This window comes from Syngnathus floridae, chromosome 9, assembly GCF_059516105.1.
Source record: "Syngnathus floridae isolate MCC-2025c chromosome 9, RoL_Sflo_1.0, whole genome shotgun sequence".
NCBI classification, from domain to species: domain Eukaryota; kingdom Metazoa; phylum Chordata; class Actinopteri; order Syngnathiformes; family Syngnathidae; genus Syngnathus; species Syngnathus floridae.
Genome location: NC_142421.1, coordinates 2,118,869 through 2,140,630, shown reverse-complemented (window position 1 = coordinate 2,140,630; position 21,762 = coordinate 2,118,869). Strand labels below are relative to the sequence as shown.

Below are 21,762 nucleotides of genomic sequence, written 5' to 3'. Positions count from 1 at the left end.
AATGCACACTCGTATTCTCTGTCTGTGTTCGTGTGTTTTTTCTTATACCCTTTTACGAGACCATCTAAAAATGTAATTCACACTTCTGTTAGCACTACAAGGTTGAAGGGAGTGCTTTTGCACTTGTTATTTTTTATTTTAGGTTTTACCTACATCGATTTTCAGTATTAGAGCCCGACATGACAGTCACGACAGATTCTCGACAAAAAAGACAATTGATGTCATTTTAATTATTATATTAGTAAATACAAAAAAAACGCACTAGTCAAACTAATGAAATTATTATTTCAATTTAAGAGGAAAATCCATATATATTTAAACATAAACTTGTAATAAGAGTTAAGGGAAAATGAAACTAAATAGACCTTTAAAAACAAAAAAGTGCGCATAAAAACTCGCATGGAGAAAAAAAATGTATTAAAAATGAAAGATACACTATAATGAAAAAAATGATAGGACATAAAGTGAAAATAAAATGACAGTTGACAGTTGCGACTTTAAATGCTGAAATTACAAATGTGAAATCGAAGGTAATAGGGATATAAAAAAAAATATAGAAATAAGAAAATAAATATTTAAAAGAAATATTTTTCAAAGAAAAATAGCAGGTTTATCAATGGAAAGAAAAAACGAAATGTGAAATCGTAGGATCATGCAACTTGCACTTGCAAAAAAACAAAACAAATTCGATGTATAATTAAAAGATCCAATACAAAAAAAAAGATAGATCGCCCATACGTGCAACTAAAAAATGTAGCAAAGAAACAAAAACAATGCAATTCCAAAAGAGGGAAATTGGGTTGAAGTATCGATTCTAATTCGTATTTTGTCGTTTCCAGTCACCGACGAGCTCGCACTGCTGTGCACGAGCAAACAAACACGAAATACTTTCATTTCATTTCATTCTCATTCTTTTCGGTTGCTGTGCTTGCTTCCTGGCTCGTTTTGTGGTCTGGCGCTTTTGCACCGAGGTTCGAGTCCGTCAGCTCCCCCCACCACGTCAGACAATGACTTTAACATTTCGAGGTGCAGTCCAGGCAGGAAAAGGATGTCCAATAAAACCATATAGTCACCGAGACTGTCTGGCTTTAATTACTTTATGGCTTTTTCTTGTTCTCTCTCTCGCTGTCCTTCTTTTGAAAGAAAAGCCACGTCTTTTCTATATATGCGTGCGCGTGTGCGTGCGTGTGTGCACGATGGTAGAGTAGTGGGGGGGAAAGTCACGTTTATTCTCCAAATGCATGCTGTTGCTTTATGACCCTGCAGGAGGATGCGCTTTATATGGCGGCCATAAACGAGAGGCGCGCAGTGAGGAGCTAGGAGGCTGCACATATTTTGCCAAAACAAGCAAAGGGACCAAAGTGCATACATATACCAACCATATATAGGCCACATTACACAAATACACACCCACTATATATACGGTACAGCTCAGAAGAAAAGAAAGAGACCAAAAAAAAAAAAAAACACGCTGGAGCTGTGATTTGACATTTTTTTGTCATTTCTACCAATAAATGTACATAGCATGAATTACAATTACAATCTATTGTCAAGAAAATCAAAGAAAGTGATCATTTTGCAGTGGTTTCTTCCCCCTTCCCCCAGCATAGAAAAAAAAATCATTGTAGCTTACAGAGCTTTTTCACACAGAAGAAATAGACGTAAAAATACCAACAACCCCCCCCGCCCCCATGAATATTGTAGGCTAATATTGAATCATTAAAAATAAAAAGACTCATAATGCATATGATATGCACGATTGAGGTTGTAGAGGGCATTTTATTTCATAATTGTTCAAAAGAGTGTGTGGGGAGGGGCAGACATGACATCTGGGCTCCAGTTGTGTGGCGGACATTCCACGGAACGCTCACACACTGTGGGCTGTATTGAGTTGTTGAGTGTGTCCAAAAGTATAAAAAAAGAAGCAGCAACATTCACATTTGCGTTGTGTGAGCTGACACCTAGCAACCACAAATGTTTGTGCACGCCTGCATGTGTGACTAACAAAAAATATACAATGATGCCTATTGAATTCTACATGCAGTTTATATAAAAAAAACAAAAACATTTTTGATTGAATAGTCACAACAACTTCATCGCTGTCAAAGGGCGGGAACCCTTGGCTTATTAGAAACTATGTAGCCACAGGGAGTCATTTCAAAACAAACAGTTTACTTGTCAATAACCGTTTGGTTTGCTTGTGGTTTGGCCCAAAGTAAAGACTGCGGTCAGTGGTATGAAAACGATGTTTTTTTGTGAATTTCATAATGAGTAAGAGTAACAATGTCAACACACCAACAAAAGAATAACACTTGATATCGTTTAGCTTAGGCTAGCATGGTAGGCCCCGTGGTTAGCAAATTTGTCTCACAGTTCCTGCCTTTGCATCAGTGACGGCTCGAAATTTCCCATTGGTGTAAATTGTTTTTCGAATTGTGCCCTGCAATTAGCTGGCGATTATGTTTCGTATAGATTTACAGTCTACTCGCTGATGTGCAGTATACTGGGAAACGCCAACTCTATGCTACATGCTAACGCTAGACAAACGGAGTGAGGTTACTTATTTGCATTTGTGTCAAAAAATGGTGGGGTTTTTTTTGGGCTTTTTTATACAATCGTACCTTTTGTGTTTACAAAAACAACACAGCAGCGGTTAGCTTGCGTGACAAAGACTGCTCGCTCGTTACGCACGTTTGAGTCACATGCTAACTGTCACATTATGTCACTTGACTGTTATAAAATGGTGTATAGAACAATTTCACATTGGATACAACCCATGATGTCGACGCGCCATATTAAAAGTGATGCCACTGTGTCCCGTAGCAATGATTTCACATTTAACACAGAGAATGAAAACAATGGTTTTAAAAGCACATTTCTCGTAACAAATGAAACCAAATATGTATATATTAGTGCCTTCTTGTCTCTAAACCAAACAATAACCAGCCATGCAAATGTCACCCAATTTAACATAAGATACTCAATATTTACAGAATCCACTTTAAGATAAGAATTTGCTACAATCATTTTAATTTTATGCAATTATGTGTCTCTGTTTTTGTGAGGTGTGAGTGTGTTTTGGTTGCTCTTTCAGTGAGGTTTTATGTGTTGACATAAATCATCTTTACTGTACATTTCGGGTCATGCCAAGTCATGAGATCACTCGTGGGGTGTGTCAGAGGGCAATTTAGTCGAAAATTGCACACAAAAAGTCCGGGATGTCTTACGAGAGCGTGACTACGCCTGTGTATGCAAAATTGAACTTCCTTATATTTTACATAATACGTTACTTAAGTTTTTCACCTAAACACAAGACCACAAAAATTTTGGGGGGAGGGGGTGACACGTAATGAGATTTTTTTGTAGGAAGTTGTCAGAAAACTTCAGCCCTAGATGAATAATCTGTGCAAAAAGTGATCTTCAACATGGTGCTCTATTAGTTGACATTAAGTTTCTACTAATTACAATACTTCACATACATAAAAAACGGGAGGGAAGGGGGGGGGGGGTTGCATGTCACAATGAAAATTCAGTAGGACATGATACAAAAACTATCTGGATCCAAAACCATTGGATTGGATTTTGATGTATCTGGTACCAGATGATTTAATTTTGTGCAACCACTTGACGAAATGAAATTGACTAAATTCAATCAACAAAACAGTTTTCAGTGCCGTTCCAATGATATTTGACATTATTTGGGAGGCATAACATTTGTAACATAGGATTTCTACAGATTCCGAATCAATGCGTTATTTTACAAACATAATTCAGTCTGTAGTGGCGATAGTTTAGTCATAAATAATACACAGTTAACCACAGAAATTATGGACTACTACTTCCAGCAACATATAGCTGTTCAACAAAATTCCTTTTTGTACAAAATCCTACTAAATTTTCACAAGAACATGCTGACAGGGGAATCGAGGCAAAAGCTTGCCATCAAATTGTCTGTTATATTTGATAGTATTTTGCCACAGTTTTAGTACTTAAAGCATAAAATTTCCATCACTTTCCAAAAGACACAACTACAAATTGCACAAAATCGGACTCAAAAATGTGAAGTTTCGTCACAGTTTCGGAGCATACCACATTCTTTCATCGTATTTTAAAAGTGGTTAGGGCGTGTAGTTGTTCATTTTTCAAGTTATCGCTATCAAAAAATGTTGAATTGCAGCTATTATTTTCGTACCAACTCCGACTAAATTCTTGCAATATGCCAACAAGGGGTGGCAAAAAATATAATTTGCATTTCCATGTGTGTCAAGTTGTGGTCGTCTTCATTTTAGTTTGTAATATTTTTGTTAGATTCCACAAATATGGCCAAAGTGCTGCAAAAAAAAAGAACGTTAAATAACATTCTGACATAATTTGGGAGCATTTTGTCTTATTTCTTGACTTTTACCATGAAATTTCATTGGCCATATTTTTCGAGAACTTCAGGCACATTATTACAAGAATCTAATTGGCAACGGTACAAAAAGTGTGTCCAGAGCAACCACACCATAAAATCATCCGACAGAAATATTTGACCACAATTTCAAAGTGATTAGGGTACATTTTCATAACATCCGTTAACACACACTTTCAAGTTTCCCCTCCCAAAAATCACTTCGCCACTAATTTAGAACATTTTTTGGGGTAGAAAATCCTACTAAATTCTCACAAGACCATGCCGACAAGTGGGAACAGAAGCAAAAAATATATTTTGCATTCATGTGGACTTAACTGTCACAGTGTGGACGTCTTTGTCTTTCAGTTTATAATTTTATTGTTACTTAAAAGTCCCATAACGTCCATTCAGCGAGGTTTGAGGAGAAGCACCCAAAAATGTCCATTTTTTTTTTTTTTAGATGTCCTCAAGCTTATGTTACACTTGCCCCTCCCTCCCACCCGTTCCGCCCCATCCCATCCTATTCATTGATGCTCCTCCTTTCCCGGATCATCAGCTTCTTCATCTTCATGCGTCGGTTCTGGAACCAGATTTTCACCTGCCGCTCGGTCAGGTTCAAGAGTCTGGCCACCTCCAAGCGCCGGTCCCGAGTCAGGTACATGTTGTAGAGGAACTCCTTCTCCAGCTCTAGGGTCTGGTGCTTGGTGTAGGGGCAGCGCTTCTTGCGGGTGGACTTGGCGTGGATCCAGCTTGCAGACGGGTTCTCTGTAGTGGGGTGGCGGAAAAAAAAAGTTTGCGTATAGTTTTAAACTTAAAATTCCATTTTTGGAGCACATTAGTCATATTTGAGCACTCTTCCCATACATACATATGTACTGAATGTAAATATTAGTCTGCCCCCTGGTGGCCATTTAAAAAAAATATACATTCAATGTAGTTGCAGTGTTATATTATTATGACAAATCATTCCAACTTGCACCGGGAGATTTGATGAGAAGCGCCCAAAGAATTTTGAGATGTATACAAACTTACATTCCACCTTATCACATTCTATCCTATTTATTGACACTCCTAAAATGAGGTTTACCCCAAAACAATCCCGGGAAGACATTTTATGACTGCGTGGCTATTGGGCTCCTTGCAGATCAGGCCATGATGATGTTTTTATCTATTTCTTTTGCTATTCTGAACAACTCTCTCTGCTTCCCCAATCCAAAATATCTAATCAGGTTTTGCAAGGAGTGCGGTTATAAATCCCATTTTGGTAGCACTGGGGCCTTGGTTGTTTGAAATGAAAAAAAAATGGAGATATCCCGAGCTGCCTGTTTTATTGGGCTCTCTCCTCGGAGATGCTGGGGTTAAAAAATACGGCTGGTGCTGGACCTGCAGGCGCACCGAGCAACAAGTATAAATGAGGCTCGTGTTTCACACTCTGCCACTAAGCAGCTCGCAGCTATTTTTAAAGCTTCTTTATTTTTTATTATTTAGCACTACGATGACCTGGAAAAATTCCCCCTGACCTGCCTGACTTTTCACTCTTTTTGAACAGCATTGTGTCATGACCGAATCTGTAAGAGCAAGATTGCCGTCATTCAGTTTTGCTTTGTTGTCATTTCCATCCATCTATTAATACAGTATTGGGATCATCTGGAAAATTCGCAATCAAATCACTTTCATTATTTAGTATGTATTTATTTATTTATTTATTTATTTTCTTAAGCGATGACATGGGAAATTCTTACTGACAGACATGACACACACACACACACACACACACACGCACACACACGCACACTGATTGGTTGCATGCATTAAAATCATATTGTGCCAACATAAATATTGCACAAAATGAATTCATAGTTGATGAAATCTGACTTTGATGTGTGCAACCGATGTCCATATTTTTTTTTTTTTTTTAAAAATGTAAGTCCAACACACTCTCTTTTTAGTGTCGTGCTATGGTGAATTCTCACCTCCCAGCTTCACTTTCCACCTTTTTCCTCACACAACCACACCAATAGCAGTACTTTATACACAATTCCTGTTCTAGCGTTATTGCGTTCATTAAGATTTGTTTTTATTCATGTGGTTGTTCCTTGCAAGGACTCGTTGACCCTCATTTTGCACCCACACAAAAATACATTTCTTTTCAGTAAAATTGTAGACTATCACTGATGACCTATTGTGTTTTATTAACTTATTTTATTCATATGACGTATACTTGAGTGCACTTATTTATCAATTATAATTTGATTTTTTTTATGTACCATGTATTTGTGGGGGAAGTTATATATATATTTATTTATTTCTTCAGTCAGCCAATAGCCAACAGTCCTTTGATGCTCTCACCACACCTCCTATGACATATTCCTGCAGCTATTATATCGTTTTATAGTCAAAATATTCAAACGTAATATCGGGACACTTCATTGGGTATTATGCCTTTTAAAGCTAGTAATGCTCACTTGTGATGTTTATTTCAAAATTGCAGTGCAGGGACTGTTTCTAATATCCTATCACTCTTTCAGTGGTGAAATCACGCAACCGCAATTTATGGAACAGCTCTCCTAATAGTTTGACTCATTATTCCAACTTGTTCGTGGGTGCACGATTGTGCATGCTGCTGGGGTTGCGCAGGTGTCCCTATTGTAGTGTCCGTCAAGTGCATACGGCCTTGTAAACACACCGGTGCGGCGGCGCACATGGTGCGAAACGTGCTAAATAACAGCAAAAGTCGCTCTAATTATTTTAATGGACAATAAAGTTTTATACATTGTCGTTGAGGCTTGGAGGACATTTATAGGCCAATAAAAGTCTCTCACACACTTCCTTACATATGGCCGCATTCCTGCACACACACACACACACACACTTGCATATAGACACACGTGCACACGCACACAACTGTCAGCGTATGGTTCTGGACGTGCATGTTTACCTGGGTCAGGCTGCACAGGTCGACCTTTCCTCCTGTCATCCTCGTCGTCGTCGTCGTCCTCGTCTTCCTTTTTGGGCTCCGGCTTCCGGCGGAGCTCCTCGGCAGTCCCCAGGCGCTCGAGCACCACCTCTCCCGGGCTGGCAAAAGTCGAGTCCCCGGGACTTCCGCGCGACCGGGTCGGCGAGCTGTCGGGTTTCACCGCCTCGTACCTCGAGCTCGGGTTCGAGGGGCAGCCCTGCGCCTGGGGCAGGCAGGCGGCGAATGTGCCCTCCGCGGTGGGGCCGGGGCCCTCCCAGCAGCGGACGAAGCGGCCCTCCGAGGCCGGGGCGAGGTGCTCGGTGTAGTAAGGGGACTGCTGCGGCTGGAGATGCGGAGGCTGCTGGTGGTGGTGGCCGAGGAGGTGGTGCGGGTGGAAAAGTCCCGTGATGGACGCGCCCGGGGCAGCCTGCAGCGGCGGGGAGGACGGCGACGACGCCGAAGGGGGGTTCGTCCACGGGGAGAAGCCATTCAAGCCGCTTTGCTTGTTGGGAAAGTGGGCAAAATCCGGAATGTGCGAGCCGGGCGTCCCCTCCTCTTCCTCCGCGCCGCGGGATGGCTTTGCGCAGCCGGCCGTCGACGCCTGCAAGCCTGCCGGGAGGAAATGTGCACCGTACGGCTCCTCAGTCTGCAGCCCCATCATGGAATAATAATTTGTTAGCGACATGTTTATTTTATTATTTCAATAAAAAAGACACTTAAAGGCGACTGTAAAACCTTAGATGGGTCAGTATAGTGGCTTCCATCCTCCCCTAAAATGGTAGTAATTTTTTTCCTGCCCTTACCTTCTCCTCAGCCGCCTATTGGTTATGGCGCCGATCACATGGTCGCACTGTATTTACCCAGCAGCGCAAATAAATCAAATCATTCTTTTGTGCTCGCAAATGTGATAGGAGGCCCGCGCAATGCCAGATGGACGTGCGTATTGCACACACGCAGACACACAAAAATCACTTTTACAGGCTGAATGAAATAGCAGAGCCGTTTACAAGCACGGTAACGAGGATCTGTGTGTGTGCGTGCGTGCGTGCGCGCGCGTGTGCGCGTTACGTCTGCTTCCACTGTCTTTTTATGACCAGAAATATGAATGAACGAGCACCGCTGTTGACCACTTGTACACGTTTACATGGTTAAGATCCGCAAATGAAACTTAATTGCCTTATGCACTTTGTAAATGTGCAGTACAAGCCAAAGAAAAAAAACCCTCATTATTTCTTTCTCTTTTCTATGCAAAGCTCCAGTGTTATCTCGTAAAAGTAAAATCTAAAAATGAAAATAAAAACAAAACATTCATAACTGATAGTATACAACAGTATTTATCAATGGGTCTATTTCTCCAAAAATCTTTTCACGTTGGTGACAAAAATATTGTTGGTAAAAAAAATTTTTTGGTGGGGGTAATATTTTAAAATAATAGTAATATTTTAAAATGCAGTCCATAAATGAAATATAGAGAAGCATGCAAACTAATAAATGCAAGATTGTCATTTATTTTAATTGCAATAAATATTAATGTTCCACAATTATATAAAGCATGCATAAATTGAATTGCATGTTGTATATAAAATAGCTATGCACTCAGGATTCTTTTTTTTTCATAAATCTATAATAATTACAATAAGAAATCAGATATAGCTTGCAACTATGCCATTATTCCACATTTTACTCTGTAGTATAAACTATTGCTATTCGAGATCTTAAAAAATAAGTATCGTATATGAATATAGCCATTCAAATTTCTGCTCTTCATAGCACATACATTACAACAGGCTAGCGCCACCTATTGGCTGGATGAATAGAAATTGTACAGTGAGGCCTTCATTTGTCCCATGCATGTTTCCCTCTATGAAATCTCATTCAGTAAGCTTAATTTAATATGTATTGGCACTAAACAAACATTTGAATGTGAGCCATCCCCCTGGAATTTAAGTACTGCTACATTTCACCAATCAGGCTACTACATGAAGTTTTCCATCTGCAGACTTGTGGGGGGGGAGAAAAAAAAATAAAAACAGTGAGCCGCTTGCATGCAGCCAACACTTGAGCGCAGCCATATTTCACCTCCTAAAATGTCTTCGCTGCTTTATCGGCCTAGAATAAACCCCCGGCAGCAGGTCTGGGATTAAAGAGAGAAAGGCATGAATCAGCTCCTAAAATGTCATTTAGCTCTTCGCTCGTAGTTAGTGGCTGCGCCTTGCCTGGTGCAGCCTTCAGAGGATTGTGCCTGCCTCTGGGGGCGCTCTCTCCTACCAGCCTCAATCTTGCACTAACATCACCACAGAGGAAGTGTTAAGAGTTGTTTTGGAAATTCTCAAAGTGTTATTCTTAGGTGTAAGTGGGCTCCCTCTAAGCTATGTGAACGTATCAATTAAATACAAATGCATTGTATAACATTGAAAACATGAAACGCTAGCAATTGTGTTACTGAAGCTTTTAGCCTACATACAGTTTAAAATTTGAAAACAAATCCAAATAACTTTGCCTTATGAATGACAGCTAGCATAATGCTAACACATTGCAAAACACTATAGACTAACTTTTGAAACTATCATCGATGCTATGTTAGTTTTAAACCTTTAAATCAATATATTATATATTAGGAGTTGTAGATTTGACTCCAATAGTTGACAGATTTCCATAAAACCTCACATATGATGATATCACTCATATCACCACAGTGCACATTTTATCCATAAAAGAACTCATACATGGCACCGACCCAATTTGCATAATTGCATTTCTAGCGAGATGTTAATTGTATTCCCAGTCTGCATTGACTCTGGTCATCAAAATGACACCGAGAAATCAATCAGAAGCTATTATGATGTGTTTTCATCGCATATGCCGCTATCGCCTATGTAAATGGCAACGTTATCTCACACAAAGCGCCCTTTGAGAATGTATTCCGTATCTCTGAAATCCAGCTCCAGCTCTGTGTACTAGTAAATTCTATGACCTTATGAGTAAGACAATTCAGCACATTAGAGAAATTTCAAATCAAAGTGGCATTCCAGATATAGAAATAATATTACTAGTTAGTCATTCTACAAGGGCGAACAGTACTAGTACCTGGACCTTAAGCTAAATCAAGGATACTGAATACATGTTTTTAAAAAATGTCTTTGTAGACACTTGAGGTGGCAAAGCCCACTTGTTTTTTTTTTTTCCGTTGGACTTTAAAGGTTGATCAAATGGCAACAAGGCACTAATGCACAATAAAGTGGAAGTGCATCAGTGTTGGCCCACACAGCTGAACAGGCTGCTGCTGCACTTTATTGCTGCTCATTTAAAACACAATCTACTCTTTCATGTGCCTGTCTGTGTCCGTCTGTGGGTGTGCGTTCACGTCCCGCACACACAAATGAACACAAATACACACCAACACACACATGTATAGACAGACAGGCTGTGGAGTGAATGTGAAGAGAGTCTATTGCCCCCAATAAAAGTGGCCGAGATGGAGGAAATTGCGGGGCTGGGAGGTGTTGATGTGTGCGGTTCAAGTTTCAGACTTGGACTCGTCTGAGACACACACACACACACCCACTGACGCAAACACACGTACACAAGCGAAAGGATGAGTGTGTCTTGGAGTACCCTTCACACATGGATGATACACAAATGTAAGTGTCGTAACCTGGCAACAAAGTTGATTTAATAGCACTCACTCGGAGTTGTATTACAAACAAGCTGCATTCAGAACGTGGTGAGTATTTGCAATGTCAAAACCTTAAAAGTCACGATTAAGCTTGTCAATGACATCACGCTCACAGCATTTGCCGTACTGTTTGTTTCATGTCTTTATTCAGAATGTTCGAAAAGAGCGAAAGGACATTTTTGCATTTATATTTTATCCCTGAGATGTATCATCCCATCTTGCAAGTAATCACAACTTAATGTAGGTCTTAATAAAATATTTTTTCCTTTCACAAGAAAAGGAAAAAAACAAGCATTTAACTTTTTGTGGTACATTTTTTTTGCTTGTGTTGTTTCAAGTAACATTTTACTGCTACTCAGACATGTAAAAGGAAACGTTAAAATGTAAAAAAAAATCAAATTTCAACAAATTCTTGTGTTAATCCATCATCTGCTCTACCAAAATTTTTAAAGATCAAGGAAGTATATGCTAATATATTTGGAGTGAGCTAACTGAGCTAACCATCATCTAAAATACAACACAATACAACTTCATTCATACAAATGTATTTGTTTATTGAATTCAGTGATTCTTTGAAAAATAACTGCTGCAATGGAAGATATTCAGATTATGAATCATCCCCCCAGAAATTTGACATCTAATCATCTCCAATTCACACACCCATGAGATGTTGAGGTCCGTTGGTATAGAACTGCATTCTGCCCAGCTTCTTCTCCTTCATCCTTCTATTCTGGAACCAGATCTTCACCTGCCTGCACAACAGCAAGACACACTTGGTTGATTTACAGAAAGATCATAAATTTAGAAAAAAAAATATGAAGGCTTCAAAAAGACATCTGATTTAATGTGGATATTGGGTGTTGGCTTCTTTGCTCGCCAAACATATGACAGCGAGTGGTCGGATTTAGAGCCATGATGTCACTTGGCATCATCGTAAACATGAATATTCAATGCAAATAGGAATATGCTATTAACATTAGTATGTTAAGTATTGACGTGCCAACATTTTAACCCTTTATGAAGAATATTACAATTGCGGAATATGAATCTTGTCTGAATATGAATTTCGTCTTGCCACTTGCTGTCGACTGAAAATGACATCAAAATGCCTAAAGTGCTCAGGTTGCGATTGTGACAAACAATAAAAGGTGTGGAATTATGCTGCATGCTTTGAATGGAGCTAAAGTAACGCCATCTGGTGGACACATTTGACAGCAAATTTACCTGCTGGAAAGCTGTCCAAATTCTGATTTTGACACAATAGTTTCATAACAGATAAGAGGGATGGATGATGATTTTTATCAATGAGATTTTTTTTGCCATTTGGGGATGATTTAAGAGATATTTATACTCATTCAACAGAGCCCAAAATTGCTTGGAAATGAAAAACGAACGGATCTTTTGACACACCTAACACTCCTTTTCCTTTCTCAGAAACAACAATACAATGTTTCTGGATCAAATTGACCCAGGGCATGTTTAATGATCCAAACGGGATTGATACAAAACAAAAAACTTTAATATCACATTATCATTACTCCAAATAGAAGAATGTTCTTACAAGGACTACTTTGATTCTTTTTTTACTTTTGAGTTTAGGCTCAACTTAAGCCAAGACATAACAAAAGTCATTCTTGCCTGTCGAAGCCGTGAATCCATTGAAAAAAATGCGGCGGACTTTGCCAAATAGTTCAAGCCACTGTTGCTATGTAACGGCTCTGCATATCCAAATAAATGTGAAATGTTCTTTCCCCCCTGCAGGAAGGAGCCCGCGTGGAAACTTGAGGTGTCATCGAAGAAGCTTCGACATTGCAAGAAATGAAGCTCGACTGCTTTCCACGTGTGAGTGCATGCGTCACTCATACATACACGTGTTGTTATTTTTATGCATTGCGCAAGGTGATCCACATACGTAGTAGGCCTACCGGTCAGTGAGGTGCAGGAGACGGGAGAGCTGAGCACGTCGCTGTTTATTGACGTAGACATTGAAGAGGAATTCCTTCTCCAGCTCTCTGATCTGCTGCTTGGAGTAAGGACAACGCTTCTTACTCCTCCTTACTGCAGCTGCCATACAAGAACATATTTGTTACATGTCAGCAAGGAAATTTCAGAAATCTGATATAGTCATATTTAATAGCAGAAGAAACGTTGCAATGAAAGGGAAGGGCAGAATGAAGGATTTTTTTGCGTTATAAGGGCACCTTGCTTTTTTTTTTTAAATTGTAATTCAAATGCAAAATTGTCCTGCAATTTACTGGTACAATCATTTGAATTTTACTTAATATAATATTAATTTCAGATATTAAAGTGTTTAAGTTTAAAAAGAAATAATTCAGACCTTGCCATATATTCGGGCTGTGTTAGTAACGCACAATTCCTAAATAAAAAGTCACTTTTGATCTTAAATATTTTCTATATTACACATTTTAAAGTAGTATTTGATCGCTTGTTGGAATTTGTATTCGAATACAACAAAACTGCTGTATATGCGCATAACGTGAAACATATCTCGCTTATGAGTTAAGTCATTTATTTTCTAGGCTAATTTGATTAAAAACAAAAGTAGATTTGTAAGGTCAAAAATGTATTTAGAGATTTTTTGAACAAGTGCGTGCCACTCACTCGCGCACTCGCGCCTCAACCAACCTCCGCAATAAGGCGCGTCCACTTCGTCCTTCCTCCCGGCTTCGGGTGACTCGCAGACCGGCGCAACCTGGTTACTTTCCCCTCCGTCCCCGCTCGACTTCCCGGGTGACCCCTCCGCCTCCGCCGCTCCTCCCCCGAAATCCAACACCGCCGACCGGCTTCCCTCGGTTCCTCCTTGCCGGGTTAGGAAATTCTGTTGCTGGGTCCCCGCGTAGAGAAAATAAGCTTGACTCGGGTCCGCCGCCGCTGTGCACGTCTCCGGCAAGGTGTGGTAAAAATTTGGCGGTGTTGTGGGTTGACGGCCCGCCTGGTACACGGCCCACCTTTCCGCAGGAGGATGCTCATGCGTGCGTGGCTCCGGGAAGCAGAGGCCCCGGTACCCCCGAGCCGCCGCTGCCGCCGCCGTGTTGTGGTCCCACAGACCCGCGGCGACCAAGGCCGAATCAGACGGCGAATTATTATAGCTGGGTAAATACATTTTTATTTCCAGATAAAAAGGTTCATGTCACATAAATGTGTACGATATAAAAGTGCAGCTGCACATGGTAAGCTGCAGGCGATTGGGGAGACGTTTGGAAATATCATAATAAGACTTTGACCTTGAGCCTGCCCACATTTTTTGGTCTGCAGGGTACAATTAAACAAAGGCACCGAGTGTTTTTCCTCTTAGGATCATGACCGGTCTGCGTGGACTGTCTCCATGCATTTGAATTTATTTTGAATTTTTCCTGGATGGTGCAAAAAGAAGGAAAAACATTCCTAGGGATCCTGTTGCCCCATAAAAATCACAGTGGCTCTCACTGAATCTGGACCAATGATATCATCCCACAAAGGAAAACAAACATTCCCCAATGCTTTTTATTTGCTCAAATCACACCTTTATGATGGTCTACTTGATAACTACATCCAGTTAGAATTAATGAGGCTGCTGACATCCGGGTCGACTTTGGGACTTTATTTGGGTCCTTGGGGTTGTGGGAATGAGCAGCACTTCCTAAATCTTTGATAGACAGCATCGCTGATGTCCAAAGCAGATCTACTTTTGAATGTCAATGAATGAGTCTAACAGGAGCTCGGGCTCTAAAATAAAGCATCCAATCGGAGCTGGGTTGGCAGCCGTCTCGCTCAAGTCCTGTAAATCTGAGAGTAGACGTCCCGGCACTGCTTCTGCTCATGCTTTTTATGGGTGAAAGGGAAGATTTCCTTATCTTGGCTGCAGCCAAACGTCTGCGCGTGTTTGCCTCTGTCTTGATTTATACGTAAATTACATAGAAAAAGATGTTATGATTTCAAAAATCTGCTTTTGCAAATGATAATTAAGCTCAAAATAAGATAACCACAATTAATGTGGCTATGAAAAAACAATAAAGAAGTACGTCCTGTGAAAGAGAGGTCCTTTTTGACATTTTGGACCAGATGGTACTTCTCCCACATCGAGTAGAAAAGGGGTCCACGGTAATATTTAGAACTTTCAGGCATCTATTAAGAAGCTCAGCTGAGAATCTACAATCTTCTGTGAATTACTGTTAGTATAATATTGTGAGCATTAAAGACAGAATGAATGTATGTGTACCTTTAAAAAAGTAGATCTGGCCTTTTGAATAACGTGGGAGTCAGCAAATGAGAATCTAGTGCTGGCTGGTTGTTAACTAGCTAAACTGTTAACCGGTGCTGCTGAGTGATAGCGTCAGTTGAGGCCATTGGCAGGTCGTCGAAGAATGCTACGCTATTAGCTAACGGTGTCTACTGAACCAAAGCGGTGCATTGTTTTTTGTTTTTTTTTAACTAAAGCCAGTTGTACTGTACAGTAAAAAGACTTTGAAAACCAATCCCATAAAATGCAATATAGTCATAGTTAGCTAGCCCTTAGCATCTTGATCAACTGTTAGCATCCACCACTGCTTGTAGCAATACAGGCCATTATTTATATCATTGCATTCCTCGTATTTTGGTTACCCCATGGGGTGGTTGACTAATTTGGCAATAGCACCTAAGAGAGCACATTAGCACTTCCCAACATACAATCAAGTATCACAGAGGATAAAAACACAATGAAGCCCAAGGGCACTATTTTCATTGTGCTCCTTTGTACACAAAAATACATAAAGCGCAACAACAAAGAGTCAACTGCAGGTAAAAGCTAGGTTATCTTAACTGTTAAAAGTGATTACATTCACACGAGTCCAGCATTTTCCTCATCTGGCTAGTTAGCATAAGGCTAACGACACCTAGCGGCATGTGGTATCTCGTTAAAACTGCTACCACTGGTGCTGCCTTACATAAAAGGGTAAGTCCTTTAATAAAGCAGCTGAGCCGCAAATACAGCAATAAATCCCGGTCTTAGTTGACCTGGTCACTTCATAGCAGGAAAAGTACGTCTTTGTTTTTTCTCCATGATTTATAGCGTGTATTAGTTGCATGAATCTGAGGAGGATTTTGCAGGTTGCACGGCATCCTGGTTGGAAAGCAAGACTCCCTGATGGAGAATCTCTCTTTCTCCATGTTTGGAACAGCTTTTTGTGGCGTCCTCACACTGTAATGGCGGCTCAAGATGCTACATGTAGTAGCATTTGGTAGCGGAGATGATGGCTTGATTTTTAAAACAATTTTATTGCTTTTTTTTAACTCCAATTTTTGAAATCTTTTAATTGATCAGGGTTGTTAACAAGACCCTTTCTCTCCAACGTGTCAAATTTACAAGACATTTTTATTTTCGCTTTACAGGGACTACAAGTTAAGTCTGACTGTTTTATTGTTTTTACACTTTACTATTAAACAGCGGTTGGGTTCTTTTTACTCTTGTGAGACGCATGAAGCGTACTTGCGACCACTCTCTTACAAGTTTGAGAGATTTTTTTTTGTTTTCATTTTGTGTTCTGAATGTTAAATTGTTATTTAATAGCATGGTAATAAAAAAAACTAATCTTCCCTTATTCCTTATGAGGTAAATGTGTTTTTAGACCTACAAGAATTCCAATTATTTTAATCTCTTCTCAAATTTAACTTTTCATTCACAAAAATCAATTATGGCACAATAATAACCATTTGTTAAACAAACTCACATTTTTGTTGATTTTCCACATTTATGACTTCCTTCCGCAAGGTCAAGCCTGGCGTATCAATCAAATGACGTCATATTTGTGTTCAGAGAGAGGGACTCGTTGTGTCACAAGTGTGTGACATCATGGCCAGGGTCAACTAGTTTTAACAACTTCACCTGTTTTGGATGTCATTACGCATGCAACAGTACTAAAACGGCCCATTACCTGGGCATGTAACACTGTTGTTAAAGTTTAACAACCCTCTGGCGTACACACACGTACGCGCGTATACTTGCACACGCGCTTATGAAGGCTTCGCTAAACTGTTTGCTTTGGGCTGCGCATACATTGTAAAAGTGTAACTGCAGACTTTCTATTCTTTGGTGAAGCCAAAATATTAGCAACGATTGACGCGGTGCAGTTATACAGTTATATATATATATATATATATATATATATATTATATTTTTACGTATTGGAAGCTATAAGTGTGCTAAATGCAATGTCCCAAGCCTGGGAAAAGCGCACGTGTACAAGTGCAGACAATTCAGTCTCTTTTTTTTTTTCTTATATAAGAAAAAAATCATTTTAATGACGATAGTTTGCGTGCATTCTTGCGAGCTTCCCCGCAGCGAAACTGGGCCCAAATCGATGCAAAAGCTTATCTGGGCGCCAACTGTTAAAACGCTCACATCGTCCTCGTTGACCCGCACAGCAAATAAGAAAAATCAACTTTTGGGAGGACTTGGTATGAAGACGTTGCAAGGCAGGGCAGAACTGACTTAAAATTCAGTTTAATTAAAACTAATAAAAGCAAACAAAGCAATAAGAGATGATTAATAATAATAATAATAATAATAATAATAATAATAATAATAATAATAATAAAAAACCTGATGCAGTCAAACAATGACGACCAAAACGAAGCGAAAAATATCAGCACGATTTCACAATAATCTCTTATAATGTACCCGTCTTCTATGAAAAATATCCCGTTATAGGCCTACCGCAAGTTGTTAGTATATCGCGGAGTATATTTCCTAATTATTCAGTATTACGCAGCTTTTTTGTTTTAAATGGTACAAATTTATTTGATTGATACGAATAAACAAACCTTACCCAAGGTAATTATAATAGAAAATAAAAAACAAAATGATGCCGTTGTACAAAAGACGGTAATTAAAATAAGATCTTATTGTTTCATTGTTGATGTCTAATTGTCTTTCTATCGCCACGAAGCGCGCAGAGATTAACTTGAACATTAAAATTGCTTTTTACATTTGTCTTTGTCGTCATCATAATCACAGCATTATTATTGATGATGTGATATTTCTTTCTCATCGTTGCAACATCGGAACAGGCCATCATTTTGGAAAATATTGAGAGACCGCTGCAAAATGAACATTTTCTCAAGTTGTTATAGTATTTGAATGAAACGGAGATTTTGTTATATCTTTTTTAACTGCAAACACACGCACACACACACACGCACGCACACACACTTTTTCATATATGCATACAGTGTTTTAATTATTTTTTCCACTCACCTTGCACGTTGAAGTCCTATCAACAACAACCTGCCTTTTTACGCGCGCGTGTGTATTTTGTGTGTTTGTGTGTATGGGCATCTGTCCCCCGCACGGACCCGCGGCTATTGTCGTCTTCTGTTTTATATTTTGACACTCTCAGACCGCCAAGTCCAATAAACGACGCCCCCCCAGCCCGTCGTCCTCTGCACTAAAGTGACTTTGAACCAAAGTGCCACAAACTGTGTAGTAGACACTTTACAACGGCTGCATGTATGCAAGCAAATGGTGGACTGTAAAACGTCTTGTCAATAGACCCCCCCACACACGCACACGCACGCGCGCCAATTCTGTCTTATAGTCAATGCATGCAATTGTGTGGAATTCTGTGATTATTTTTAGACGCCGACTAAAATACTAAATATTTTACAGGAGCGTTATGGAAACTGGCAACATCTTTTTGTAATAATTACATTTTTAAAAAGACAAACAACCTAATTATGCATTTCAACGTGAAAATACATTATATGTAATGGTATTTTATTTTTGTGGGGTCGAGAAAAAGGCTAATGATACTTGGAAGCACATATGTACATTTAAAAAAAGGTTTATTTTAGAATAATAAGATATTAAAACAAATTAAATTTTAAAAATCTGATTGTATGAAAGTTTTTTGTGATTTATTTGATTTGGTATATTTCTATTGTTAAATTATAACACACAAGAAATAAATTAATCAATGTGATTTTTTTGTAAGAACAATGCAATTGAAAAGTGCTTACGTTAAATCACATTGCGTTGTTGCTTTCAGGTCCGGATTGCTCTGTAAATACCATATTCGAGCATATTTCTGCATGTTGTTCATGCAAATGAGCCTTGTTCATGCAAATGAGGTTGAAAGTGGCCGTGCATGTTGCCTAGTGTAAAATATGTCTTCACGGTGGGCTGCTCTTAATTCAGCGACGACAAGGGCTATAAAAGGGGGCTGCACAGGCGTGCACCTTAATGTCTTTGCTGAAATAATGAGGATCTGCGCGCATATTTTAACATGCGTAATAGTTAGGTGGAAATATATGCTGATTTGCATCATAACCGAACGGCCTTGGCTGAGGTCTGTTGCTTTATTACAGCTCAGTCAACCGGGCTAATGTGTATGTGGGGCTGAGGTTGGGTGTTTGGTAAAAAAAAAAAGTTTGGGTTATGTTAGCTGAATATGATGCAACACAAATGCGTGTGTTTGAGGATTTTCAATTTTATGGGGTCCATAACTCTTCATCGTGCACAGGAAGTACGCACACCGCCTTTTTTTAAAGCTCAAGGCCACACGCATCATGATGCATGCACGCATTGATTCATAATCATATTCCATGCTATATGCACGCCATACAGTGCACGTGTGGGCCATCGTGCGTGCGCGTAGCATCAATTAGTGTCTTTTGCGGACGATTTACTGGCAAGCTGGTGTCACTTGAACACAAAAAATAACTGGGAGGACGTGCCGTTATGATTTTATGGGAGAAGGTGGTTCTGCTATGAATTTTAACATCCAAAGACAATGAAACGTGTATTATGACGCCTCCATTAGTGTGTGAAATACGTGTATGGACATACAGTCAACGAAATGACGTGCAGTTGGTTAAAAATATGACGAATCTTGAAGGCAGCGTATGCCCAACGTGGCCCGGCCCTTGTGCTCGTAGGTCCAATGAAACAGTCAAATAGCACCGGCTAGCGGTGAGAATTGTTATCGTTAGAAATAAATTAAGTACGTGCGACACTTCTCCACTTGAATTGTTTGCTTCTGAACACCCATATGCGCAAGGTAATAAATAAATAAAATACGTGATCAATTAAAAAATCTTTTGTTCAATAGATATGCAAATAATGTTGACAATGATGGTTACTGAGCGTTGAAAACGCGTTTGGAAAGAAAAACTACAATGCAAATGATTTTGTAGTCCTTTTCACGCCTCTTCCGCTGTCGTCATCACCCCGCGCCACCAAACCTCCTTTCTGTCAGTTCGCTCTGTTGTCAAAAAGGTAAAAGTCTGTTTACATTTTAACTCCGTCTTTGATCAAATGATAGTTAAAGCCCCAAACACCACCGAATAGAACTACGTTAATTACTCACAAAATGTATTTTAAATCCCGTCGTTGTTGCGTATGCATCACAATTGTTATGGAGAAGCTAATCAGCTAAATGAGCAAACAGTTTTGATCAAAAGTGTCCTGTAGCGTAGTTTGCGCCTTTTTGTTTTCTCCGTTGTTTCCATATAAATATAAAACATCATCCTGGCGTTTAACCAGCCGCTAACTCGCGAGCATTTACGTCAATGCTGAGTTAGAATGGTGGGTACTTGTTTAACTAGCCTGCAGGCTTTTAGCATACATTGAGTTCTGAGTGCCTTTTCATCTCTTTACATTGATCACTGATCAAGATGCATGTAGTTGAATGTAATTATTACAAAGGGTGTTGAGTACACGTGCATAGTTTTGTAATAGTATAGGATTCCAACATTTACCATCCTTCAACCTTTGACAATCGAGCCCATTGTGCTCAACTCTTTCTACAATGACGCTGGAGGCAATTGGTGGTGGTTAAATACACAAGCAGTACGTATTGCCTCGTTTAAAGAGGATTACACACTTTAACACTACTTCTTCTGTTTCACAGTGAGCTAAAAGACGTGCCATGGGGGCGGTGATCTCACGATGGAAGGTATGTTTTAGCTAAATAGCAACTACATACCGAAAAGATCATTTTACAGATGTGTTTCGATATTATTCCTTGCAGACCAAACCCACCACAGTGGAGCAGTTGGAGAACTTGGACAAGGTGTGCTTTTCATCTCACATCCTCTCCATGAACACCCGAAACGTGTCACAACAAACAATCTAATAACCCATGTAGATCTTTTAAAATAATTTATTCCCCGCCCCCTTGTAGGAGATACAGGAGCTGGAGGAGTTTCGAGCCAAAAACCAGCGACTCCAAAAGGTTCACTATATGCAGACTAAAGTTTAGACGTAGTCGTTGTTTCTTTGAGCTCATTGGTGTGTTTGCGCGTGCAGTTGTGGGTGGGCCGCCTGCTCCTCTACTCATCAGTCTTCTACCTGCTGACCTGCTTGGTGGTCTACTGCCTCTACCTGCCTGAGCAGTGGCTTTACAGATTAGCAATGGCGCTGCCTTTCTTTGCATACCCGGTGCTGTGAGTAAACTTAACCGACCTGAACTGTCGCCCGTTTTGTGCTTTGTTATGAACGTCCGTCTCTCCATCAGAGTGTGGTTCATCCGGAAGTTGCTGATTTTTCTTTTCTCTAAACGCACTGAGAGGAATAGTAAGTATACAAATAAAAAGTTCATTTTACATTCTATTTGTCTTTTCTGAGATACTTTGGCCTCTTATTGTTTTTCAGGTGATATCCTGGAAGAATTAAAGGTCACCAAAAAAAAGATAGTAAGTTCCTATCAGCAGTTAGAATTTCTTCATCTGTCTTAATTGTGTCCCTGTTTAAAATTTTAA

General features: G+C 39.7%; 3 protein-coding genes across 8 annotated transcripts in view; 1 reads left to right on the top strand and 2 right to left on the bottom strand.

Moving 5' to 3' along the window:
- The window catches only part of lnpk (lunapark, ER junction formation factor), a 45,064-nt gene that overhangs the window by 16,533 nt on the left and 6,769 nt on the right, over nucleotides 1-21,762 (top strand). For 3 of the 6 annotated variants that reach the window (XR_015860630.1, XM_088385959.1, XM_088385958.1), the window contains exons 1-7: nucleotides 20,171-20,278; nucleotides 20,913-20,957; nucleotides 21,033-21,074; nucleotides 21,186-21,236; nucleotides 21,311-21,447; nucleotides 21,519-21,577; nucleotides 21,656-21,696. Coding sequence is in view for 2 of the 6 variants with exons in the window: in XM_088385959.1 (XP_088242085.1) it covers nucleotides 20,931-20,957; nucleotides 21,033-21,074; nucleotides 21,186-21,236; nucleotides 21,311-21,447; nucleotides 21,519-21,577; nucleotides 21,656-21,696 (357 nt within the window). In the remaining 4 variants the exon portion in view is untranslated. Of the gene's footprint in view, nucleotides 1-12,786; nucleotides 12,868-19,927; nucleotides 20,061-20,170; nucleotides 20,279-20,382; nucleotides 20,588-20,912; nucleotides 20,958-21,032; nucleotides 21,075-21,185; nucleotides 21,237-21,310; nucleotides 21,448-21,518; nucleotides 21,578-21,655; nucleotides 21,697-21,762 lie in introns of those variants that run through there. The other 3 variants (XR_015860631.1, XR_015860632.1, XR_015860633.1) reach the window with 3 other exon arrangements.
- On the bottom strand, nucleotides 4,907-8,159 carry LOC148392841 (homeobox protein Hox-D9b-like). The gene is made up of 2 exons (XM_088385967.1): nucleotides 7,332-8,159; nucleotides 4,907-5,158 (listed from the first exon to the last, which is right to left on the bottom strand). The coding sequence occupies exons 1-2, from the start codon at nucleotides 8,032-8,034 to the stop codon at nucleotides 4,914-4,916; spliced, it is 948 nt and encodes a 315-aa protein (XP_088242093.1). The 5' UTR covers nucleotides 8,035-8,159; the 3' UTR covers nucleotides 4,907-4,913.
- Nucleotides 11,559-18,392, bottom strand: LOC148392840 (homeobox protein Hox-A11b-like). The gene is made up of 4 exons (XM_088385971.1): nucleotides 18,260-18,392; nucleotides 13,672-14,918; nucleotides 12,951-13,089; nucleotides 11,559-11,777 (listed from the first exon to the last, which is right to left on the bottom strand). The coding sequence occupies exons 2-4, from the start codon at nucleotides 14,147-14,149 to the stop codon at nucleotides 11,678-11,680; spliced, it is 717 nt and encodes a 238-aa protein (XP_088242097.1). The 5' UTR covers nucleotides 14,150-14,918; nucleotides 18,260-18,392; the 3' UTR covers nucleotides 11,559-11,677.